Below are 25,711 nucleotides of genomic sequence, written 5' to 3'. Positions count from 1 at the left end.
GGGTGTTGAACCTCGTCACAAGACTTGGGGAGGGGGAATTGGGAGTTAGTCTCAAGGTCTTAGCACCCAGTTAGGGCTGGAACGACTCAAAATGTAGGGTTGTCTTCCCTGGCTTGGAATGCACCACAAACATAGGGAGGAACATACCACAAACATTTGTGTGAGCACACAAACTACCTTCCTGAGCCAATATGGCATCCTTCCTCCCTGCAGGCTGTCGAACTCCGGGAAAAACAGTTGTGGGTACTTTGTGGGACGTAGGTTGCATCCCCAGAGTTTTAGCAGCAGAGTTTCTGCTTGCAGGTTGTGTGGTTGTCGGACCACAGCTGTTGTTGTGGGAGAAGGGAGGGAGGCAAAGCCAGCAAAAGGAAGCCAGTATCGTATCTGGGGCGGGAAGTTCTAGCTCCATGTTGTATTCAGGGTCTTCTCAAAATCTCTCTGGTTAGGAATGCAGTTGGTCCTAACTTATGGCCGTTTGTTTAGCGACTGACGTGACGGTGCTGAAAAGAGTGACTTACAACCAGTTCTCAGAGTTATGACCATTGAAACACCCTCATCGCAGTTGTGTGATCACAATCTGGGTGCCTAGCTTGGCATTTGTGAGCACTGTGTCTCCTGATCGCCATTTGCAGCTTTCTCAGCTGACTTTCCACAATGGGGAAGCCAGAGGTAAACGCAGTGGGGAAGCCAGAGAGAAACGCAGAGGGGAAGCCAGAGAGAAACGCAGTGGGGAAACCAGAGGAAACGCAGTGGGGAAGCCAGAGGGAAACCCAGTGGGGAAGCCGGAGGGAAACGCAGTGGGGAAGCCAGAGGGAAACGCAGTGGGGAAGCCAGAGGGAAACCCAGTGGGGAAGCCGGAGGGAAACGCAGTGGGGAAGCTGGAGGGAAATGCAGTGGGGAAGCTGGAGGGAAGCCAGAGGAAACCCAGTGGGGAAGCCGGAGGGAAACGCAGTGGGGAAGCCGGAGGAAACCCAGTGGGGAAGCCGGAGGGAAACCCAGTGGGGAAGCCGGAGGGAAACGCAGTGGGGAAGCCGGAGGGAAACGCAGTGGGGAAGCCGGAGGAAGCCAGAGGGAAACCCAGTGGGAAGCCGGAGGGAAACGCAGTGGGAAGCCGGAGGAAACGCAGTGGGGAAGCCAGAGGGAAACCCAGTGGGAAAGCCAGAGGGAAACGCAGTGGGGAAGCTGGAGGAAATGCAGTGGGGAAGCTGGAGGGAAGCCAGAGGGAAACCCAGTGGGAAGCCGGAGGAAACCCAGTGGGGAGCCGGAGGAAATCCAGTGGGGAAGCCGGAGGAAACGCAGTGGGGAAGCCGGAGGAAACCCAGTGGGGAAGCCGGAGGGAAACGCAGTGGGGAAGCCGGAGGGAAACCCAGTGGGGAAGCCGGAGGGAAACACAGTGGGGAAGCCGGAGGGAAATCCAGTGGGGAAGCCGGAGGGAAACGCAGTGGGAAGCCGGAGAAACCCAGTGGGGAAGCCGGAGGGAAACGCAGTGGGGAAGCCGGAGGGAAACGCAGTGGGGAAGCCGGAGGAAACGCAGTGGGGAAGCCGGAGGAAACCCGGTGGGGAAGCCGGAGGGAAACGCAGTGGGGAAGCCGGAGGGAAACCCAGTGGGAAGTCGGAGGAAAACCCAGTGGGGAAGCCGGAGGGTAACGCAGTGGGGAAGCTGGAGGAAACCCAGTGGAAAAGATGGCAAATGGTGGTGTGTGATACCTCACAGCATGGCCTGACAATGAATTTGCCAGTCCCAATTGTGATTGTACATTGAGGATTGCCTGCATCTGGTACCCAAAAATTGTAATGTCACACATCTGCAGCATGCTAACCTGGGTCAGTTTTGTCAGTCACTGCATTCACGCACAAAGACAGGGACAAACACCTGTTTACTTCTTTAGAGAACGGTAGGCAGTCTTCAATTTAACTGCAGTTCATTTAGCGACCGTTGAAACAAGGAACACGTCTGTTTTTGACGCTTCCAACTGTTACGGCCTCCCCATGGTCACGCAATCCAAATTCAGCCACTGGGCGATTCTTATTTATGACAGCTGGAGTGTCCCAGGGTCGCCTGATCCCCTTTTGTAACCTTCTGACAAGCATCGTCAATGGGGAAATCAGATTCCGTTTACAACCATATTACTGATTTTAATAATGGCAGTGATTCACTTAAGAAACGTGGCAGGAAAAGTCATCCAATGGGACAAAACTCACTTAACAAGCATCTCACTTAGCAACAGAGGCGTTGGGCTCAATTCGAGGTCTACTTCTGCTCCAGCTAGTGTGAAACACACTCAGAATTCCTGCACAAGAGAAGCGACCAGCAAGCTGTTCCCTTGGTGATGGTACGGAAGGGGGTGTGGTGTGTGTGTGTGTGTGTGTGAGTCTGGCCTCCAATTCCAGTGGCCTCCAATTCCAGTGGCCTCCAATTCCAGTTGCCCCCACTCCCCACTCGGTTCCAGGGAGGCCGCTTGAGTCAAAAGATAATTTATTCACGGGACTGTACAAGGGGAGGGGAGGCTGAGGATGGGGGCTCCACCCTCAGAAGTTGGGCCGGTGCTTCTTCACCTCAACCATCAGGTGGTGGATGTTGATCAGCTCTGAGCGGATGGGCAGCGACTTGAGGGGGGGCAGTGCGAGGACCTTGTGGAAGCGGTGGTAGTACTGGATCAGCTGCGTCAGCGCCCCCTGCAGGCGAAGAGGGGGAAGTGAGGAGGAGCTTGGGCCTGCCTCTTCCCGGACCCCACCCCTTCCTGGGCCCCACCTCCCCCCCAGGGCCCCCACCTCCTTCACCTGGATGATGGTGGTCCCGTTCTTGAAGTTGGTGAAGGAGCGCATCACGTCCTGGCTGAGAGTCTCCACTGAGGCCTTCCAGGTGGCGGCAAAGCCACGCACCAGCTGCGTCACCCGGGCTGCGGGATCAAGGAGGGAGGGAGAGTGAGTGTTAGGAATAACAAGGTTATCTAACGTAGTTTGGGTAAAATAATATATATAAACTATGATAGTAAGTTTAAGTGTGTGTCACTTTAAACTGCAAAGCATGTAATTTTGGGTGCGGTTGTGAAACCGCCATAAGAGGGAGCAAGAGAACCTGCTGACGATTCCTGACGATTGCTGGTTTGATGGATTGATGTTTTGCTAACTGCGTGTTCCCTGCTGCTGAGTTTTTGAACGTCGAAGGAAGAAAGGAGGTTTGACTTCTTCATATCTCTCCTGCGAGGAGATATATTACTGGACTGATATTTGTAAGTTTACTGACCTCTCTTTTCGACACTGGACTTTGCAACTGAATAATCCCGGACGGACTGAACTAGTGAACGATATATGGACTGTTTTTGACTATGCTATAACTCTTGCTGGAATAAAACTACTTAACTAGCATGGTGTATCTGTTTTACTGAGTGTAAGCTACAAAAAACGTTTAGCTCACATATTTTTGCCTGACTGCCTGACTGCCGTGCAGATTCTGCTAGGGTGTATCCCTAACAGTGAGCGGCACCAAGAGCCCCTCCTCCTGCTCCCCCCCCCCCCAGAGTCCGTGCCCCACTCACCTTCCTCTCCTCGCAGGCGCTCCAGCTGGCCCCGCTCAGCCAGCCCCTCTACCTCCTTCACGAAGGCGATCATGCCCCCGAACCCCGGGGCCAGGAGCTCTTCAATGAACTCCTGCCAGGGAAGGAAGAGGGGGAGGATGGGTTCAGCTGAGGCCCATCCCCATCTGTGGGCGTGGGGTCACCCCTCCATTCTACCTGTTGAGCACATCAACTGGTTCTACACAGGGAGGATGCGTCAGTCGTGCGCCTGAGCCAGCTCCACATCAGCGCCTGGGGTCTACCACAGACACCTCTCCCCCGTTACCCCAAGGGAGGGAAAGGCAGGACTCTCACCTCCCAAATGTGGCTGCAGGCACCCCCCTACCACCCAGTTTCTTGGAGTGGGGTGGGGGAGGGCCTGAAAATGGAAGCTGCAACACCCCGCCACCCTGACGCACCTGTGTCCGGGCATTCAGCAGCTGTTGGAATCCTTCCACTTCTTTGCTCTCCTCCACCGCTCGCTCCTGGGGAAGCCAAGGGGGAGAAAGTTGGATGCGTGTGTGCATGTGAGATTTTGTCTTTCTCTCCCTCCCTCCTCTCGCCGGTCACCCGCCTACCATCAGGACGCCGAGCATCATGTCGTAGTTGTTGATGAGGAAGATGAGCTGCTCGGTGCGGGAGGAGAATTCGGCCGCCACACGCAGGACAAAGTTCTCCACTTCGGTCTGGCGGGATGGTGTGTGGGGAGAGAAGCAGGCCGCATCAGAGGAAGGCCCAGCCCCAATCTCCAGCCCAGGCCACACCAATATTAGGAGATGCAAGACCCCCCCCCCCACATGCACTTCTAGGAGGTGCAAGAGACTACCCTGCCCTCAAAGGCCAGGCTGAGGCCAGCGGTTAGCAAGATGGGCCAAGGAGAGGCAGGATGCGGGGGAATATCTGCCCAGCCCCTCGACCTCCCCCTCCCAGAGACCCCTCCTCCACTTCAATCCCTGGCCGCATCTGGCATGCAGAGCAACGGTCATCAATCAGTGGGCTACGCCCCACTGGTGGGCAGTGAGAAAATTTTGGTGGGCTGCAGAGAAATCTCACCCCCAGAGACCACCCCCAAAAGCAATTAATCCAGGCTGCGCAGAAACAAGGCTGTGCCGCCCACATGGCCATGCAGGAACCCTCCCCGCCCACTCACTCCTTACCCGGCAAACTTGCCTGCTAAATTGCTATTTTTTGGACCTGTGCTGGGAGATTTAGATTAGCTAGGAAGCAGGAAATGGTTGGATTTCTTGCTTTCTAGCTAGTCTTTAGATCTTCGGCTCTGCTTTTAAGCACAGCTTAGGACTGAAGCTTCTATTATTCAGTGCAGACTCACGGCAAGCAAATTTTATGGGACAGACTGAGCTAGCTGATGGCAGATAGATAGTTCACTTAATGATTCTGTGAGCAACTCAATCTGCTTGCCTGCTTTGGGGTAAAAGTTGCTCGATTTTTATAAAAAAAATCAATATTTACATACATGGCGTGTTGTGAGTTAATTTTGTGAGTTTGCTTGCAAGCAAATTTTATGTGACAGACTGAGCTAGCCGATGGCAGATAGATAGATCACTGAATGAATCTGGGAGCAACTCAATCTGCTTGCCTGCTTTGGGGTAAAAGTTGCTCGATTTTTATAAAAAAAATAATCAATATTTACATACATGGCGTGTTGTGAGTTAATTTTGTGAGTTTGCTTGCAAGCAAATTTTATGGGACAGACTGAGCTAGCTGATGGCAGATAGTTCATTAATGATTCTGTGAGCAACTCAATCTGCTTGCCTGCTTTGGGGTAAAAGTTGCTCGATTTTTATAAAAAAAAAAATCAATATTTACATACATGGCGTGTTGTGAGTTAATTTTGTGAGTTTGCTTGCAAGCAAATTTTATGTGACAGACTGAGCTAGCCGATGGCAGATAGATAGATCACTGAATGAATCTGGGAGCAACTCAATCTGCTTGCCTGCTTTGGGGTAAAAGTTGCTCTATTTTTATATAAAAGAAAATCAATATTTACATACATGGTGTGTTGTGAGTTAATTTTGTGAGTTTGCTTGCAAGCAAATTTTATGGGACAGACTGAGCTAGCCGATGGCAGATAGATAGATCTCTGAATGAATCTGTGATTCTGGAGCAACTCAATCTGCCTGCCTGCTTTGCCTGATTTTGGGTATAAGTTGCTCTTATATATATATATATATAAAAATTCAATATTTACATACACGGTGTGAGTTAACTTTGTGAGTTCACTTGCTAGCAAATTTAGTGAGTTTGCTTGCAAGCAAATTTTATGTGACAGACTGAGCTAGCCGATGGCAGATAGATTGATCTCTGAATGATTCTGTGAGCAACTCAAATCTGCCTGCCCGCTTTGCCTGATTTTGGGTAAAAAGTTGCTCTTTTTTTAAATAAAAAAATTCAATGTTTATATACATATTTATAATATTTACATACAAGCCATGCCCAGCCAGTCCCAGGACCACCAAGCCACACCCAACAAATTAGGCCCTGCCCACAGAACCGGTTAGTGGTCCCTGGGATCTAAAATTATGAGTTTGGTGGTCCCTGAGGTCCAAAAGGTTGGCGACCCTGCTGTAGAGAACCAGGAAACAAGACAGTTCAACAAACGTTTGTTGCACCGTGGGCGATGCCCCATGCAAACAGCCGGGGGGGATGAAAGGTCCCCTTGAGGCACCTATCTGGGGAGGGGAAGCCCCCCTCCCCACATTCTCTGGGTCTTCAGCAGCTCCCCGCTTGCAAGGAAGATCTCTCCTGCCCTACAAGAGATAAAAGCCCACCTGAAGCTGCCCCAACAGGGCCAAAGTCCTCTCGTGGGGGAAGGTCTGGTTGATGCTGACGATGGCCGAGGAGAACTCTGCGTAGCGCCGGGTGATCTGTGGGTGGATGGGGGGTCAGGGGAGCAGAGAAGCAGGATGAGGGGTCTCCGGCCTCTCCAGACCCAGCCCTATGAAACCTGCTCCTTCCTGGCTGGACCACAGGCAGGCGAGCGTCCTGGCCATCCCTCCCAGAATCCTCCCGGCTATGGTCCAATCCACTGCCAGCCCCTCCTGGCGCATCTCCAGCAACTGTGGGGAGCCGTTTGGCCATAAGCCCAACCGCGCCTTTCCAGCCTTCACATTCTGCCCTCCCCTCTGAGCGGGGTGGGGTGGTAGGTGCCCACCCCTCCCTTCCCGACAGGGAGCGCCACTCCCCCGCGCGCGCACGTACGTAGTGGGGCCGCGTGTCCAGGAAGCCCAGCTTCTGGGGGTCCGTGCTCTGGATGCTATGGATATTCAGCTCCAGGATGTACTCAAATCGCGGCCAGAGCAGCTCCAGCAATGTGTCCCAGTACCTTGAAAGGGGATATGGGTCAGAGGTGGGATTCAGCCGGTTCGGATCGGTAACGGAAATTTTTGAGGAGTTCAGATACGCAGCCAATGCCGCCTCTTGACTGGCCCCGCCAACCCCATCTATTCTCTGCCTCCTATCGAGTCCCAGCTGATCAGCTGGGTCTTCTTTGGTTGCCCTGCAGAGGTGATCCGTGTATCTGCCATTCTTCAAGGGAAGAAGCAGCGGGGGGAGAGTCGGTACAAGTAAACCCTTTTTGATGTAACCTGAATATATTAAACCCTACATTGATTCTGTATAACTTGCATGCGATATACAACTGGAGGATTGGAGCCAGATGTCCAGAAACTTGTCACCTCTTGAAGAGATAACAAGATGAGAAGGGACTATAAAAATTCCAGCTCTGGAAGACGATCCTGGGAACTCTGCTAAGATACGTTCCCAGGGAAGGGGAACGGGGGAAATTAACATCTTGGTTCTTTGTTCGACTAAATCCACACCTGAATAAGGGGAGGGGATTCTAACACCCTTTATCTATGACTGTAGGCCTGTGGATATCTTAAGACTCTTGCTTTGACCAGTGTTGGGATAAAATCCCGTTCAGTAAAGGATTCCTTTTGAAACGCCTGGTTTTCCACAGTTCATTCGTTTCAGTTGAAGGGGAAAAAAGTCCAACGCTTACAACGGAGCTGGAAAGCAGGTTAGAGGGGGATTTTGCAGTATCCTTCCTGTCACACCCACCAAGCCACGCCACGCCCACAGAACCGGTAGTACAAAATTTAGAATCCGGTCCCTCGCTATTGTGGGTGGGAACGTTGCCATCGCTTTAGATGTGTGTTTTTTTTGCGCGTAAATCCCCAGATCCAGAATCCTTTCGATGCTCCCACTGGATTCCCAGTTCCTTTTCTCCGTACCAATGGAATCTAAGGGTCTCTTTTCTTGGATTTTGAGTAACGTCACAGGTGAGGCTCCATTCAAAATCCAAGAAAGGCACCGCGAGACTCCACTGTTAAGAGAGAAAAGGAGCTTTGGCTGGAAATCCAAGCGGTAGCGTCAAAAGGATTCTAGACCGGAGGATTTACACGTGGAAATCACATATACGAAGTGGTGGCAACGTTCCCGCCCACCCTAGTTCAAGCGGCCCATCCAATATCGAAGATGTGCCTCATGTCCTGTGGGGCCTCTTCAGGTGGCGATGCAGACATCTGGACGTTGAACTTGGCCTGGTAAGAGAGGATGCTGCGGCTGCGCAGTAAGCAAGTAAGCAAGAAAACAAGAAAGTTTTCTCCAGGTTTTCCAGTTCATTCTCTAAAGCCTCCAGCACGCTTCCCACCCGACAAAGCCCAATTGATTCACCCCACCCCCCCGTTTACTACGACAGCCAAAAAAGATAGCAAAAGAAAGGAGTCTTCGAAGGCTGACAAATCCCACCACTGCAGACGGGGGAGTGTCACCCAGACAGAAGACCTCCCCCAACTGACCCAGTTGGCCAAGAGGGAGGGACAGATGGGGAGAGGGGTGGGGGGGAGCAAAAGGGGGCTCACTTGTCGATAGCCGGGACGTTGCGCTTGGCCACGAGAGCCTTGAAGCGAAGGACGATGTGGATGCAGAGGAAGACGGCAATGCTGTCGTAGCAGTCACTCACGTAGGCATCCATGTGCTTCTGCGGGGAGGGAGGGAGGAAAGGGGAGGGGGATGAGAGATGAGATACATGGGAAGGACCCTCCCTCGTCTCTCGGACCCCACCCCTCCCAAAGCGTTCTATGACTTCTGGGGCCAGGCGTTAAGATCCCATGGCTGGAAGATCTGGAAAGAGGTGGATAAGGGGTGTCTCCAGCTCATGCCTGAAATTTCGATTCTTTTTGAGCTCCGCGTCAACAAAAAATGAGAAGTCTAAGAAAATAATAAGAGTAGGAAGGGACCTCGGGGGTCTTCTAGTCCAGTGACGGCTAACCTTTTTGTCATCGCGCGCCAAAGGTGTACGGTTGCACATGCGTGCCTGCACCCATAATCGTGGAAGGGGAAAAGGGGGACAATGTGTTAACCCCTCTATCTGGATTTATTTTTCTTTTGAGGAGGAGGAGTTTTTAAGGGGGGACACCTGTCAGCTTAAAAATTTAGCTGCCACATTTTATTGGAAGGGGGTTGGAGGAGTTGAAAAATTCAAGGTTATTCTGTATGTTCTATTAAGAAATTCCAGTTGCAGTTCATTGGTTCTCGTGATTTGTGAAGTGTCGAAGTGGGAGGAGAGAAGGTGGATTCTGTGTAACGCCCCAAAATAATTTGAAATTAGAGAACAAGAAGATAAACAATTTTATGAAGTTTGGGATCTTTTTTTTATCAATGGTTAGATAATAAAACATAATAATAGAATATTTAGAAATTTAGGATATAATGAATATATACTTTTTTTTCTTTGATATTATTTTTATAAAACTTTATTAAGATAGATTTGGTATGATCTTATGATTTGTTGTAAAATAAATTAAGTAAATTATAGTTGTCTTGTTAAAGTATGGATTAACAAAATTATAGTTAAATGATTTTCAGTAATGATACTAGGTTATACAATTGTTGATTGATAATATGAGTTATTATGTAATATAACTATAATGGCATCTAGGAAACGGATGCACAAAAAAAAGTGGTAAACCAACCGATACTCTGTTTGTAAATTTATGAAGGAGGATGATGTTTTTATGTGTTATGTTGTATAGTTTATGTGGTTTTGTTTGTTGTTAAAATCAATAAAAAAATTTTTTTTTAAAAAAAATAATTTCACTTTGGGAAATTGCCTTAGACATACCAGATCTGTTTCTAAATAAATCAATTGGGAGAAAAAAATGTCTTGGAGTAATTGATATCATGGATACTTTCTGGATGCCTTAACATTTACAGTCAGCTTTAAAATTCAGCTGTCAATGGGATTTAGCCGGTTCGCACTGGTTCAGGTGAACCAGTTGTTAACTTTCTGAGCAGTTTGGTGAACTGGTTGTTAAAAGAAATCATTAGCGAAAAGAACCGGTTGTTCACGTATTTGAATCCCACCGTTGCCCATAATGCAATGCACGCGCAACCCCACCGTGCTCCCCTGCGTGCCCCCCCGTGTACGCGTCTCCCACGTGCATCCTGCCCCTCATGCAGATACCCGAAAACCCAGCTGACTGGTGGGAGGCATGTGCGCACATGGAAAGTGATACTGAGCTGCGGCGACAGCTTGCTTGCCCGCAGAGATGGCTCAGTGTGCCACTTCCGGCATGCGTGCTGTAGGTTCGTCGTCACAGTTCCAGTCTAACCCCCTGCTCAACCGGGAGACCCGATACCATTCCAGACCAATGACCGTCCAATCTCTTCTTAAAAACCTCCAGGGACGGAGCAGCCACAACTTCCGGTGGCAAGCAGTTCCACTGGTTTAATTGTCCTCTCTGCTAGGAAGTTTCTCCTTAGTTCCACGTTGTTTCTCTCCTTGGTTAGTTCCCACCCATTGCTTCACATCCCGCCTTCAGGTGCACGGAAAATAGGTGGACCCCTTTCCTCTTTGGGGCAGCCCCTCAAATACCGGAATCCTGCTATCCTGTGCCCACTCCTCCCGCTCGTTAAATTTTATTAAAGAGCTTCGATTTCCCCCTGGTCTAACCCACCCCCGCCCCGCCCCACCCGCCGCAGCCGCAGATGCTCACGAGGAACATGGCGAGGGTCTTGCCCATGACGGCGTTGAAGAGGTCCAGGGCGGGGCTGCCGGCCACCAGGAAGAAGTCGCAGAGGAAGAGGTACTCGCGGCAGCTGTTGTCCAGCAGGGCATAGTGCTGGCTCCGGAAGAGAGACTCAAAGGGATACTGTGCAGGGGAAGGGGAGGGGAAGGCAACACTGTCAGGGCCAAAGGGGCAGGGTCTTCAGGACCCTCCCCCCACTAACCCTCCCCGGCTCCCACCACCTCCCTCCCCCACAAAAACCAAGCAAACCCCAAATGGAAGGACCTCCCAGCCAGGTGCTCCCGTGCTCTGGACCAGGGGTCTCCAACTTTGGCCCACGGGGAATTCTGGCCGTTGAAATGTACAGGTCTTAAAAGGTTGCCAAGGTTGGAGACCCCCCGCTTTGGATTACAACTACCCTCGTTCCCAGCCAGGTTCGACTTATGAGCCGAAAACTTGCCGATCTGGATTCTTCTACGTACAACCGTAGAAGGAACCAGGCCGCGGAAGCCAAGGGCAGCTGCATGTGCTTATGCATTCACCCGCCCCTTGCGTGGAACCATCCCCACAAAGCCGGAAGGCGGCCCTATTGCATTCTGGGAAGTGAGCCACTGTCACTGACCGGGGGGCGGGGAGCAAGGGGGGGGGCACACTTAGCAAATGCTTTGGGCTCTCCTAGGAGCCTCCCGGTAAAACATTTCCGTGCCTGTTTCCAACTTGCCATAAGAAAGAGGACGGGGGGCGGGAACCTGGAGGAGCATATGGCAAATGAATTCAGGAGCACATTCCAACCTTAACTCAAAAAGATTGTAGCTTAAGTTACCGGAGGGAAATTCCTTAATTGGAGAACGTGATTGACGACACACCCAGGCTGTGAAGTGCTTAATTGGAGAATCTGATTTATGACACACCCAGGTTGGGGGGGGGGGAACAGCGTCACAGGCGACCGTAAATTATATATGCCAGAGTTGGCTCCATACAGGTCATGCCAGTATGTCGCTCCTAATAAATTCTTTGAAGTGTTTTGAAGTTTGGCTCGAGGCTCCTGATTTCATTAGGGCGATCGCTGGAATCCTGACACTCCCATCTTAACCCGCCAAGCCCTCCGGCCGCTGCCCCCCCACAACCCGCCTTTCCCAGGGAGCGGGGCATGGCCAGACTTACTCGGACATCGCTCTTCTGCGCCGAGTGGGGGACGATGATAGGCCCTTCCAGCTCAGCGCTGCTGATCACATTCCCCCGGTTCCCCAAGGTGAAGATGGTGTTCCGGCTGCGGAGGGACGGCTTAGAGAAGAAGCGTGTAGGTGGCCGGAGTCAAGGGCAGCCGGGTGGCATAAGTGCTGTCCGTGCCCAGGTCAGGACCCTTCCTCCCCTTCCCCCCAACCCCAAACATGAACCAGGAGGGGGGGGGCAGATGGAGTGGGAGGGGTGGGGACACAGCCAAGCGGCCCGCAAACCTCCCTCACTTGTTGGTCCAGCCCCTTCGGGAAGGATATCCTTCTTGCCGGTGTCTTCCACCCCCATCAGGTCATCCTTCTCAGCCACCTCCTCGTACTGCAGGTTCGGGAGACAGAAAACGGGGCCCACATTTGGCACAGCGGACCATGGAGCTGGAGGGGGAGGGGCCCCCCGCATCCGGAGCGGGGGAAGGAGGAGACCAGCCCCCCCGCCGCCCAGGGAGCTCACCTGGAGCTTCATCAGGCGGTTGGTGTAGGACTTGAAGTAGCTGAGGTAGATCTTACTCATGGTGTCCACGTAGTCGTCCCGCACCTCCTTGGCGATGACCCTCTCATGGCCCAGCAGGAACTGGTAGAAAAACCTGACACCCCACCCCCCAAAAAGAAGATGAACTTCACTTGTTCCCCCACCCCATCAAAAGGGGAGGGGGCCATCCCAATTTTGCTGTCCCTAAACCTAGCACGAACGTCTGCCCGGGGCTCCTTGGTCCCCCAACGGAGTGGGTTGGGATCACGCGCAAAGCATTACGGGAGACCCTTCAGGCTGCTCCCCAGGAGCCCTGGGACATGCCGGGAGACCTCGCAGCCGCCTGGCCGCACCTCCTACCTGTACTTGAGCAGGGCATTCTGGGGGATCTGGTAGTTGGTCATGGGTTTGCGGAAGGAGACGACTTTCTGCAGGATGAACTCTCGGATCTTGGCCACCGCCTGGGGGAGGAAGGAGAACCAACCACGTGGCACTTCTAGCCCAAGCCTGGGCACCAGGGGCCCCCAAGTCTGCCCCCACCTGCCAACTCCTCTGGCAATGCTGCAGCCAGAGCTTTGCAGCCAAGGCCGGAAAAGTGATGCATGAACACATCGGTGGGACCCCCTGCTCTAAGGGGAGGATGGGGCAACCTTGAGGGGTGGAAGGAAGAGTCAAAACTGAGACAACAGGTAAAGGAAACCTGAGTCTGGGCGAGAAAAGTAACCTGAGAAAGCCCTTCAGACGTAACCCTCCCTGGTTCTCACAAAGATAGAGGAAGGGTAGAGGAAGGGCATTCAGACATGCAGAATCTACGGAGATTCTTAGTCCTCCAGATCATAGTTACTCCAAGGAGCTTTTTCAGGAGGCAATTGGACATTGTTGTTGTTTTTTTCTGAAGATATTTCACTCCTCATCCAAGAAGCTTCTTCAGCTCAGACCGGATGGTGGGGAATGGAAGGATTGATAACTCCTTGCAGACAGCTGGTCATTTGCGTCCTTTTTAGAGGGTCGTTGAGGCCACTTGGAGGTTTCTCTGTGTCCTCCGGGTCACCTCCAAGTGGTCTCAACGACTCTCTAAAAGGATGCAAAAGACCAAGCAGTCTGCAAGGAGTATCAATCCTTCCATTCCCCACCATCCGGTCGGAGTGGAAGAAGCTTCTTGGGATGAGAAGCGAAACGTCTTCAACAGAAAAAAACCAAGTCTGGTTGCCTCTGGGAAAAATCCTCTTTGGGGAAGACATGCGGGATTTTTTTTTCCACCAGGAACACAGATAAGCCACGACAGCACAGAATAAAGTCACGTTGGCTCCTAACAGCTTGCTGCGTGCAGTTTCCCTTTTTTATACACTGTCTTCCCAGCTGCAGCTAATGGAGGGAATCAGGGCCCTTGCCTCCCCCGTAAGCCATGCGACCCATTTTGCTCCCTTCTCCATTCCTGCCTGCTTGCCCTCGAATGAAGAGGAGGTGGGCCGGAGTCTTCCTCCGAATTCCCTCTCCCTTTTTCTACCTCTTCCCCGCTCTGCCCAGCCAACCTTTGCCCTTCCCCAGTTTCCTCCACAATGGAGCCACACCTTCACTCCCTGTCAGCTGTTCGGCTTCCTCCTCTGAGTCAGATTCTGACAGGGGCACGACAGTGGGATATCAGTCTAAGGGCTATTGCTATCCTGCAGGAGTGACCCTTGCACAGTCGAAGGGCCCGTTGCCCTGCGGTGCTACCAAAGGGGGGGAGGGGGGGCAGGGGAATCCGGCACCTGAGCTCCACCGCTCTGGCCCTTAGATTCCCTCGTGGCCCTGGCCAGGATCCTGGCTTCTCACCTTGGCCTTCAGCTTGTCCAGGATGTCGGCCACGTCCGTGCAGGCCATGGTCTCGCGGAAGGCCTGCTCTTTGACGGCGTTGATCTTGTTGTTTAGCTCATTCAGCTGCTCCAGGAAGGCCTGGTCAGTCACCGGCGTCTCCAGGATGGTGCTGGCGATGGGGAGGCACGTCAGCCGGGCATCCTCTCCGCTCCCCTTACGGCCCCCCTCCCTTCTCTGCCAGACCTCCCCCTCCCCCGCCAGGATGACCGGCCTCTCCTCCACCCGGCCGCACCTGATCATGACGTTGGGCACCATCAGTTCATCCACCAGCTGGGAGAGGCGGCCGCGGACGGCCTGGCGGTTGCGCAGCCGGATGTTCATGGCGACCGACTGCTCCTGCAGTGTCTGGATCTCACAGCTGATGCTGCTCAGGTCGGACTGGAAGGAGCTCAGCATGGCCTCCATGCGCTGCGGGGAAGACAAAAGGAGAGATCCCCGTTACTCTGCCCTCCAAGAACCAGCATTCTGGGGGGGGGGTGCAGGGAACGGGGCCAGATATGCACATGGGAGCCCCTTTAGATCATAGAATCATAGAGTTGGAAGGGACCTTGGAGGTCTTCTAGTCCAGCTTAACCCCCAGCTTAGGCAGGAAACCCTACACCACTTCAGACAAAGGGTGCTATCCAACGTCAGGTCACAGCGGCCTACCTGCCTTCTCCCCAAAGGGGAAGGAGGCATCCACCCAGAAGCCCCCCACTCCTTGCTCCCTCAGGACCCCCCAGGAGAAGCCCCACAAGGGGGCCATTGCTGAAGAGGGGGATGCCGGCCTTAGAACCCCGATCCTGCCAGGCTACTTGGGGACTTTGTTCACAGAGCAGGACAGACTTCTTAAAAAAAAAAACTCCAGTGAGGAGGAAGAAAGGAAGGAAGGAAGGAGGAAAGAGGGAGGGAGGAAGGAAAAGAGGAGGAAGGAAGGAAAGAAGGAGGGAGAGAGGAAAACAGAGGGAGGGAGGAAGGAAGGAAAGGAGGGAGGAAAGAAGGAGAGAGGGAGAGAGGAAAGAGGGAGGGAGGGAGGAAGGAAAGAAGGAAGGAAAGAAGGAGGGAGGGAGGAAAGAGGGAGGGAGGAAGGAAAGAAGGAAGGAGGAAGGAGAGGAGGAGGGAGTGAGAGAGGAAAGAGGGAGGAGGAAGGAAGGAAAGAAGGAGGGAGGGAGGAAAGAGGGAGGGAGGGAGGAAGGAAGGAGGGAGGGAGAGAGGAAAGAGGGAGGGAGGAAGGAAGGAAAGGAGGGAGGAAGGAAAAAAGAGAGGGAAAGGGGGGAGGGAGGGAGGAAGGAAAGGAGGAAGGGAGGGCAGGCAGGCAGAATATGAGAGCTGGAAGGGTCCTTCAAGGTCTTCTAGTCCAACCCCCTGCTTGAGCGGGAGACCTGATCCCATTCCAGACAAAAGGATGTCCACATCTCTTCTTAAAATCCTCCACCGGGGTTGGAGTGCCCACAATGTCTGGGATCAAGCTGTTCCAAACCATCCCTTCTGCATCAAGACAAATTCCTTGTGTGTCCAATGACACTTGGCCAATAAAGAATTCTATTCTACTCTATTCCTTCCCTCTTCTCTTTCTTTTTCCCACTCCCTCCCTCCCTCCCTCTCTCCTTTATTGGCTAAATAGGGTTGGTGTCCTGTGTGAAGGGCACCTGGGAGTCAAGCCACCTTGACCTGATATAACTGCAGCCGGGGACTTTGGGGGGAGCCTTGGGTTAGTGCACTGACCCTCTAATGCAGGGGTGTCAAATTCGATGTCATTGAGGACCAGATCAGGGTTGTGTTTCACCTCGGGGTGGGCGTGGCCAGGGTAGGCATGACCAACTCAATGTCACACATCGAGGCTCCGTTTTCAGCCATGCTAGCCTCCTGAAGCCCTCTGCCAGGAAAAAATGGATCTCAGGGCCACTGCGTGTGGCCCGCCAGGACTTTTCGCTGGCAGAGGCACCGTGTCATGCCCCTGTTGGAGGCTGAGCAGCTGACAAGGGGTGGGAGTTTGGCTGTAGTGGCTGGGGAGGAAACTGAGGAAGGGCACGTCTGGCTGGACATTCAGAGGAAGACCCAGGCCCACTCCCTCTTCATCCCAGGGCATGCAGGGAGGAACGGAGAAGGGAGCAACATGGCTTACGGGGGAGGAAAAGGCCCTAATCCCCTTGATTAGCTGCAATTGGGAAAACAGGATAAAGTGAGTGTTTGCGGACAGCACCTTGCTGGAAGCAAAGCGTGCATTATTTTGGTTTGTCAAGTCTTATTTGGGTTCTGGCGTCCTCCCAACGGGGTGTGTTTCGTTATCTTTTAAAAGTCTGCAATTCCTTATCCTGCCTCGTCTCATTAATTGCTGAAGCGTGGATCGTGTTGCTTTTTATTTATCATTTAGACATAATTTGAGTTCGGAAGGAATTTCTTCCCTTTAAAAACTGTTCTTGGGAGAGTTTTTTTTTCTCCAGCCGATGATAACTGGACATTGGAGGCCAAGTTGGAGGAATTAAAAGGACACTACCTACTTTTTGTGACTTTTGGCTTTTGTGCCACGCCCCTTTGGGTCGTCAGACATCGCAGGCTGGTCCTTCTGCCAGGATTCCAGCAATCACTCTAATTAAATCATGATACTTGAGCCAAACTTCAACCAACTTTGAAGGATTTGTTAAAGAGGAGACATACTGGCTCTGCCCTGTATGGAGCCAACTCTGGCCTACCTCATTCACAGTCCCCTGTGACCCTGTTTCTCCCCCTCCTCCTCCCTGGGTGTCTCATAAACCAGATTCCCCAACCAAGAACCTTCATGGGCTGGGTGTGTCATCAATCACATTCTCCAACTAAGGATTTTCCCCGGCAGAAGATTCGGTAGCTTAGTTACAATCTTTGTAAAGTTAAGTGTGGAATGTACTTTCAGGCAAAAGCTCTGGTATTGGAGTTACAATCTTTGAAAGATCAAGAGTTGGAATATACTTTCAATTTCAAATGGCTCTTCCAGATTTCCTTCCTTCCCCGCCTTCCCATTTTTTTTATGGCAACTACTAAAACAGGCATAGTCGACACCTTCACTGTTTCCAGGGCGGGCCTGCAGGCCAGATCGAAGCACCCCGCAGGCTGTAGGTTAGGAATAACAAGGTTACCTAACGTAGTTTGGGTAAAATAATATATATAAACTATGATAGTAAGTTTTAAGTGTGTGTAAACTGTAAACTTTAAACTGTAAAGCATGTAATTTTGGGTGCGGTTGTGAAACCGCCATAAGAGGGAGCAAGAGAACCTGCTGGATTGCTGACGATTCCTGACGATTGCTGGTTTGCTGGATTGATGTTTTGCTAACTGCGTGTTTTCCCTACTGCCGAGTTTTTGAACGTCGAAGGAAGAAAGGAGGTTTGACTTCACATCTCTACTGCGAGGAGATATATTATTGGACTGATACTTGTAAGTTTACTGACCTCTCTTTTTCGACACTGGACTTTGCGACTGTATAATCCCCGGACGGACTGAATTAGCGAACGATATATGGACTGTTTGGACTATGCTAAAACTATTACTGGAATAAAACTATTTAACTAGCACGGTGTATCTGTTTTACTGAGTGTAAGCTACCAAAAAACGTTTATCTCACATATTTTGCCTGCCTGCCTGACTGCCTGCCGTGCAGATTCTGCTAGGGTGTATCCCTAACACTTTGTCCAGCTTGCGGGGTGCTTAGAGCTTGAGTTTTGACACCCCTGGTCTAATCGCCCAGTCCTTCCCTCCCTCCCCAAACCAGGGAAGCCCAGTCCCTCCCTCCGAAGAGGTGCAGCGCTCACCTCCAGCACAGCATCGCAGGCCGTGATCTGGGTATGCAATGAGGCAATGTTCTTGCTCTCCTTAATATCTAGGGTGCCTGTTAAGGACAACAGTGGGCTAAAAGGGGTGAGGGGGGGTTCCTCCTGGTACTAGGAGGAGGGGGGGAACAAAGCCCCCCCCCCCCCAGGAATCAGCCTTTCCCCCCCCCGAGCAGGCGGAGGATACAGTCCTTGATGGAGGCGTTTTCGATCTGCTGTAGCTCCTGTTCCACCTGCTTGGAGTACTGGCGGAGATCCACCCCCTGCCAAGGCAGAGAGAGAAAAAGGGGGGGGGAGTGAGTGAGTGAAGGGATCCCCCTCCCCTCCATCCCATTCTCCCCACCCCGGCCTTCCGTACCGTCTTCAGGGCCTCCTGCACCAGGGCATCCTCCAGGTTGGCTTGGATGTGAACTGAAAGAGAGAGGGGAGGTGGAAGAAATATTAGGCCTGGAGCAAACAGGCTTCGCTCCCGAGGTGCTTCCTTGGGACTAGAGCACTCCCCCACCCTCAGCTGCACCAGTAAGAATGTCCTCTTGTCAAACGGGGGGAGCGGGGGGGCTGTTGAGACCCAGCAGCTCCTACTGGGAGACTGGGAACGGCTCTTCCCAGCAGCAGAACCTTCCTGGGAAAACTGGGAATAGATACTTTCTGTACGCCTTTCCCCTAGGGTGTGTGTGTGTGTGTGTGTGTGTGTGTGTGTGTGTGTGATGACAAAGACGCTACGATGGACGCAACCTGCTTGTGGCTTCTCCTGGGCACCTGAGTTTTCCACCCTCTCCGTCAGGTGATTACGGAGCAGGGGTCTCCAACCGTGGCCACGGTTTAAGACTTGTGGACTTCAACTCCCAGAATTCCTCAGCCAGTCCACTGGAGGGCTTCCATTTCCAGAATTCCTCAGCCGGACGTGCCAGCTGGGGGAATTCTGGGAGTTGAAGTCCACAAGTGTTGGCCAAGGTTGGAGACCTCTGCCATAAGAGGGTGGGAATCTCTCTTTTTACTCTACATTTTGGGGAGGGGGGAGAAGTTTTCCTTGATAAAACATCAGCCCGCCCTCCCCCCGGTCACAGTCCCAGCTGTAGAGAAGCTGCAGGGGTGGGTTGTGAGAGGACACACATACACACACACACACACACAAAATGTATGCCCAGCTTACTGTCCACTTCATCCAGGATGAACTCTTCGGAGGTCAGGTCCAGCTCCCCCAGGTGGAGGGGCAGCGCCTCATCGCTCTGGCCCTGCGGGGACACACACAACAAAGGACCCTGTTAAGCCCCTGGTTTTGGGGGGGGAGGCGGTGGGGTACGTCAAGCAGTCCTGTCCTGATGGGAAGGGCCTTGCCACCCTTCCAGCAAGGCCTTCCCTCACGGCTCCAGGCCTGAGAGCAGGGCCCAGGGGCCGCTCCAGAGGGCTTGCCAACAAGGTCAGACAGGGACGGTTCCATTCAGCAGGGAAGGATGGACCCCGTAGTGCAGGGGGGGGGCAGAAGGAGAGAGTGATCTCTGTGCTTTCGCTCCTCCCTCAAGGAACTTTTAGAGTAGAATAGACCTGGGCTCTCCAACCTTGGCAACTCCCTGAAGGTTTGAGGAAGGCTTCGGCAGGCTTCGTAGGCCGAAAACTAGGCCCGTTTCATCACTGCTGGTATTTCCAGAAAAACCGGAAGTGACGAAACGGGCTAGTTTTCGGCCTGCAGAGCCTGCAGAAGCCTTCTTCCTCGAGACTTTGGGAGGCCAGAAAGGGGCCTCAAACCCAAGACAAAATATGTAATAATCCATATTCTAACTGCGGCTAGATTAGCGTTTGCTCAGTGTTGGAAATCACCTCATACACCTTCAGAGCAAATGGTTCTTCAGAAAACTTGTGAGTGCGCTGAAATGGATAAACTAACGATAGCGTTAAAAAAACAAAGAGTCCTCAACATTTTACAACAACTGGGACTCATGGTATAATTGGCTTACACAGAGACAAATTATGTAAGTGATATAGAGTAACTTAAACGTAATGGAAAAGAGGAGTAGATTGGATGTGACGAAGATAAATGATCCTTACAGACTGTCACAAAAAGATATCGTTCGTTTTTAATTGGACTTTCTACCTTATTCTCCCTCCTCTTCCCTTTCCCCCTCTCCCTCTATGTTATGACTCCCCTTCAAAATTCAAACGAACAAAACAGAAAGCAGCCTTCACAATTAAATCAAACGGAAAGAAGTCTTACAAGATAACGGCTGGCAGGAATCTCAATCCACAGCATAAATCTTTACTCTGCCCTGCAAACCAGTCCTGGCAATAAATCTCCAGTCTCAGAGCTTCTTGCTGTAACGTCCTCACTCAAATAGTCACTTTGTTCCTGGCAAAATGTACCAGCCCAGCTGTGTCCTTTTATACTCATTGAGGCAACGTGCTAATTTACTGACTCGCTCTCCAGCTGATTTTGCCTTCTCAACCGTCTTCTGTTTTTTACATTTAACCACAAATTTTCCAAGTTCTCATCTCCACTAGAAGACTCTCTCAAAACTTCCCTGTCAGCCATTCCCGGTTGTTGATCAGATAAGGAACCAGAGGAGGTCAAAGGTCCTGACAATTCTAATACATCAGGTCTGTCGTCCTTTGTCACGTCCATCTCCTCATCCTGGTTACCAGTCCAATCACTGAGCCATGCCGGCTCATATTTTTCTGCCATGACCTTCTCACTTGAACTCATATCAGTCACAGGAGCTGAATCCAAGCCCGGAGCCACAACACCTCTATATCTTTTCTCTTCCCCCCAACTGGCCCTTATCCGGTGTGTTAGGCCGGGTGTTTTCTTTCTTTCCCGCCCAGCCGTTTTCCTTCTATTTTGTAAATGTACCGTTGATGTGTTTTTAAACTGTAAATTCAATAAAATCTATTTAAAAAAAGAAAAGAAAAATCAGCAGTGAGGCGCTGCACATGCGCAGGGAGGTTAAGTTTGCCTGCGGCTCACTCGCCGGCACAAACGGCTCCGCGTGCCACCTGTGGCATGCGTCCCATAGGTTCGCCGTCACGGCCCTAAACCATTTCTGACAAGATTGGTGTCCAGTCTCTTCTTAAACTCTTCCAGCGATGGAGCCCCCACAACCCTCTGGTGGCAAGGAGTTCCACTGGTTCACTGTTCGTACTGTCATGAAATTCCCCCTTAGTTCCGTATGGGTTCTCTTCCTGATAAAGCTTCCATCCGGTATTTCTTCTCCTGGTGTTTTGGAAAATAGGTTGAACCTTTCCTCCTCTCTGGGGCAGCCCCTCAAACATTGGAAGACTGCTGTCATGTCTCCCCCTTAATTCTTCTTTTCTCTAGACTGGCCAGATCCAGAGTCTACAGCCGTTCTTCTTCCTGTGTTTTTTTGGTCTCCAGACCTTTGAAAGTCCAGTTGCCTCTTGAAAAAAACGCACCTTTGGGACAACCATGATCAGGATGACTGAGGATCCCCACGGACGTTTAGCCCAACCAAAGGAATCACCAATATACAGAGAATCAGAGTTGGAAGGGACCTTGTCAGTCATCTAGTCCAACCCCCTGCCCAAGCGGGAGACCCTACACCGTTTCTGACAAATGGCAGTCCAGTCTCTTCTTGAAGGTCTCAAGGGATGAAGCTCCCACAACTTCCGAAGGCAACTTCTGTTCCATGGGTGGATTGTTCTCACTGTCAGAAAGTTCCTCCTTATTTCCAGGTTGAATCTCTCCTTGTTCAATTTCCATCCATTATTCCTTATCTGGCCTTCAGATGCCTTGGGAAATAGCGTGACCCCCCTCTTCTTCTCTGTGGCAGCCCCTCAAATATTGGAAGACCGCTATCATGTCTCCCCTGGTCGTAAATATACACTGGGAGCAAATCCCATTTCTTCCTAGCCCCAATGACATTCCCTAGAACGTTCTTTCTGCATCAACTTAGGAAGCTCAAACTGCCCAAAAGGAGCTGCTGATCCAGTTCTACAGAGGAATTATTGAGTCCGTCATCTGTACCTCTATAACTGTCTGGTTTGGTTCTGCAACCCAACAGGAGAGACACAGACTTCAGAGGAGAATTAGGACTGCAGAAAAAAACAATTACTACCCGCCTGCCTTCCATCGAGGACCTGTATGCTGCACGAGTCAAAAAGAGGGCTGTGAAAATATTTACGGACCGCTCGCATCCCGGACATATAAACTGTTTCAACTCCTTCCCTCAAAATGATGCTATAGAGCCCTGCACACCAGAACAACTGGACACAAGGGGAGTTTTTCCCCGAAAGCCATCGCTCTGCTAAATAAATAATTCCCTCAATACTGTCCAACTATCTACTAAGTCTGCACTACTATTACTGTTAATCTTCTCATCACTCCTTATCACCCATCCTTCCACATGTGATTGTAGGACTGTAACTGTCGCTTGTATCCTTATGTTTTATATTGACTGTTTCCTAGTATGATTTGATTGTCGATGGTACCCTATGACTATTATTAAGTGTTGTATCTTTTCTTTTATGTACACTGAGAGCATTTGCACCAAGACAAATTCCTTGTGTGGCCAATCACACTTGGCCAATAAAGTATTCTTTCTTTCTTTCTTTCTTTCTTTCTTTCTTTCTTTCTTTCTTTCTTTCTTTCTCTTTCTTTCTTTCTTTCTTTCTTTCTTTCTTTCTTTCCTTCCTTCCTTCCCTTCCTTCCTTCCTTTCTTTCTTTCTTTCTTTTTCCTTCCTTCCTTCCTTCCTTCCTTCCTTTCCTTTCCTTTCCCTTTCTTTCTTTCTTTCTTTCTTTCTTTCTTTCTCTCTCTCTCTCTTTTTTTCTTTCTATCTATCTATCTATCTATCTATCTATCTATCTATCTATCTATCTATCTATCTAGTCGGGGGATGAAATGTCTACCAAAAAAACCAACATCAGCCAGCACCCAGAACCACTCACCCCAACCGTCAACTACAAAGATTCTATTTGATGGGGTTTATCCCCTCCAATCCAGAAAGCCCATTGGGGGAAGCCACTTAATATCACCTGTGTTACCAATTAAAAAAAAAAACTGCAGTGATTAACTTAAACAACTGGGACCAGAAAGGGTTGTAAAATGGGGCAAAACTCACTTAAGGTCTCGGCCAACTACAGAAATCTTGAATTCCGTTGTGGTCGTAAGTTCAAGGACGGCCTGCATACGTCCAAGCCCAATTGTAGGTTTCAACAAGGCGCGCATATTAAACCACGTTGGCAAGGCAACACACGAGGTAAAGCATTAAACTGGGATGAAACCAAGATAAAATAATGGCTACCAACCTGCCTTCCATGGAGGACCTGTATATACTGCAGGAGTCAAAAAGAGGGCTGTGAAAATATCTACAGACCCCTCACATCCTGGACATAAACTGTTTCAACTCCTTCCCTCAAAATGACGCTATAGAGCACTGCACACCAGAACAACTAGACACAAGGACAGTTTTTCCCCTGAAAGCCATCACTCTGCTAAACAAATATTTCCCTCAACACTGTTCAACTATTTACAAAGTGTACACTACTATTACTTCTCAACACTCCTTATCACACATCCCCTCCCACTTGTGACTGTATGACTGTAACTTTGTTGCCTGTATCCTTACGATTTATATTGACTGTTTCCTAGTATGATTTCACGGCTATTGTACTCTATGACTATCATTAAGTGTTGCACCTTATGATTCTTGACTCTTGGCAAATGTATCATTTCTTTTATGTACACTGAGAGCATTTGCACCAAGACAAATTCCTTGTGTGTCCAATGACACTTGGCCAATAAAGAATTATATTCTTTCTTTCTTTTTCTTTCTTTCTTTCTTTCTTTTTTCTTTTTCTTTCTTTCTTTCTTTCTTTCTTTCTTTCTTTCTTTCTTTCTTTCTTTCTTTCTTTCTTTCCTTTCTATCTTTCTATCTATCTATCTATCTATCTATCTATCTATCTATCTATCTATCTATCTATCTATCTACCTACCTACCTACCTACCTACCTGATTTGATTGCTTATTTGTATCCTATAACTATCATTAAGTATTGTACCTTATGATTCTGGACTCCCGACAAATGTATTTTTTCTTTTATGTACACTGAGAGCATTTGCACCAAGACAAATTCATTGTGAGTCCAATGACACTTGGCCAACAAAGAATTATATTCTTTCTTTCTTTCTTATCTTATCTATCTGATTTGATTGCTTATTTGTACCCTATGACTATCATTTTGTACCTTATGATTCTTGACGAAGTTATCTTTTCTTTTATGCACACTGAGAGTATTTGCACCAAGACAAATCCCTTCATGTCCAATAACACTTGGCCAATAAAGAATTATATATTTCTTTTTCTTTCTTTCTTTCTTTCTTTCTTTCTTTCTTTCTTTCTTTCTTTCTTTCTTTCTTTTCTTTCTTTTTCCTTCCTTCCTTTCCTTCCTTTCTTTCTCTTTTCCTTCCTTCCTTCTTTCCTTCCTATCCTATCCTATCCTATCCTATCCTATCCTATCCATCCATCCATCCATCTATCTGATTGCTTATTTGTACCCTATGACTATCACTAAGTATTGTACCTTATGATTCGTGACGAATGTATCTTTTCTTTTATGCACACTGAGAGTATTTGCACCAAGACAAGTTCCTTGTGTGTCCAATGACGCTTGGCCAATCAAGTATTCAGTTTTTCTGTTCTGTTCTATTTCTATTGTTATTCGACTCTATTCTATTTTCAATTCTCTTCTAATCTATTCTATATTCTTTATTCTATTCTCTATCCTATTCTATATATACCCTAAGCATATTCTACTACGTTGCCACGCTGTTCGAGCCCTAGAATTGCCATAGGCAGGAGTCAAAGGACCCATGGCCAGGCAGTAGTGCGGGTGTAGGTGTGTGAGAGAGATGGGGGGGTGTCTCCCCCATCGGGACAAGCCCCCCACATCCTACCTGCAGACCCCAAACACGGCAGGTCTCCCAGGTGAGCCCCCAAAGACTCCCCCCCTGCAGCCCCTTCAGCTTATAGGGCTCCCCTGGCAGGCGGCTGGGGCACAGGGGCAGCTGCCCTGCGCAGGCCGGGCTCCCTGCAGAGGGGCATTCTGGGAACGCCTGGCTCAGGCCTCCCTCCCCCGTTTTGGAGCCCCCCCCCAACAAAGCTCTCCAACCTTGGTCCCTTTAAGACTTGTGGACTTCAACTCCCAGAATTCCTCAGTCAGCTTTGCTGGCTGAGGAATTCTGGGAGTTGAAGTCCACAAGTCTTAAAGGGACCAAGGTTGGAGAGCCCTGACCCAGAAGAAGGTGGGGCGCCTCAGGAAGGCCCGAAGCGGCGGAGGCAGCCTTGCACGGGAGCGGCATCTCCGCCCGTCCCGCAGGCAGGCCGAGACGCCACCGTGGGTCGCCTCCGGGACCCCGAAGGTCGCAGGCGCCAGGTAAGAAGGCTGGTTGGGGGGTCAAAGGGGGCGTGGCCGGGAACACGGCCAGCCTCGAAGCGAGGCCTCGGGAGAGAAGGAGACCGAGCGCCGCCCACCTCCTCCTCCTCCGGGTCCCCCAGGCCGAGCTGTCCCTCCGGGCGGCGCCGCATCTCCTCCGGCTCGGAACCCACCGCGGACGCCATCGCCGCACCAGCTGGACCACTTCCGGGGTTGCGGAAGGGCACTTCCGGTCCCCCGCTAAAACCTGGGCGAAAGAGCCTCCGGCTCCCAGGAAACCTCGCGGCGACGTTTTAAGTTATCCTCCGCGGCAGGAGTCCCTGACATTTCCTTCCGGCTGGAAAAGAAACAAACAAAAAAAGGCGCTTCTTAAGGGCTTAACCGGGTCGGAACTTTT

General features: G+C 50.7%; 1 protein-coding gene across 1 annotated transcript; it reads right to left on the bottom strand.

The window, feature by feature from the left end:
* Positions 1-2,459: 2,459 nt before the first annotated feature.
* VPS52 (VPS52 subunit of GARP complex) lies at positions 2,460-25,541 on the bottom strand. The gene is made up of 20 exons (XM_087923238.1): positions 25,413-25,541; positions 19,085-19,166; positions 18,290-18,342; positions 18,119-18,194; positions 17,914-17,981; positions 14,382-14,557; positions 14,108-14,258; positions 12,653-12,753; positions 12,275-12,407; positions 12,085-12,142; positions 11,753-11,886; positions 10,577-10,732; positions 8,441-8,559; positions 6,777-6,900; positions 6,347-6,442; positions 4,136-4,243; positions 3,977-4,042; positions 3,540-3,651; positions 2,782-2,900; positions 2,460-2,676 (listed from the first exon to the last, which is right to left on the bottom strand). Exons 1-20 carry the CDS (start codon positions 25,497-25,499, stop codon positions 2,530-2,532), a joined length of 2,166 nt encoding a protein of 721 aa, XP_087779364.1. The 5' UTR covers positions 25,500-25,541; the 3' UTR covers positions 2,460-2,529.
* Positions 25,542-25,711: the final 170 nt, after the last annotated feature.

The sequence above is a fragment of the Pseudonaja textilis genome, chromosome 2 (genome assembly GCF_049901715.1).
Source record: "Pseudonaja textilis isolate UNSWEBS1 chromosome 2, rPseTex1.2, whole genome shotgun sequence".
Lineage (NCBI taxonomy): Eukaryota > Metazoa > Chordata > Lepidosauria > Squamata > Elapidae > Pseudonaja > Pseudonaja textilis.
The sequence above is the reverse complement of the archived record's forward strand: the minus strand, read 5'-3'. Positions and strand labels throughout refer to the sequence as shown.

Coding starts and splice junctions, on each gene's coding strand:
- VPS52 (XM_087923238.1), bottom strand. CDS start 25,499: ATGGCGTCCGCGGTGGGTTCCGAGCCGGAGGAGATGCGGCGCCGCCCG. Junction 12,754..14,107: donor TGGACAAGCTGAAGGCCAAG/GTGAGAAGCCAG, acceptor TTCCTCCCCCAG/GCGGTGGCCAAGATCCGAGA. Junction 12,143..12,274: donor ACCGCCTGATGAAGCTCCAG/GTGAGCTCCCTG, acceptor CCGAACCTGCAG/TACGAGGAGGTGGCTGAGAA.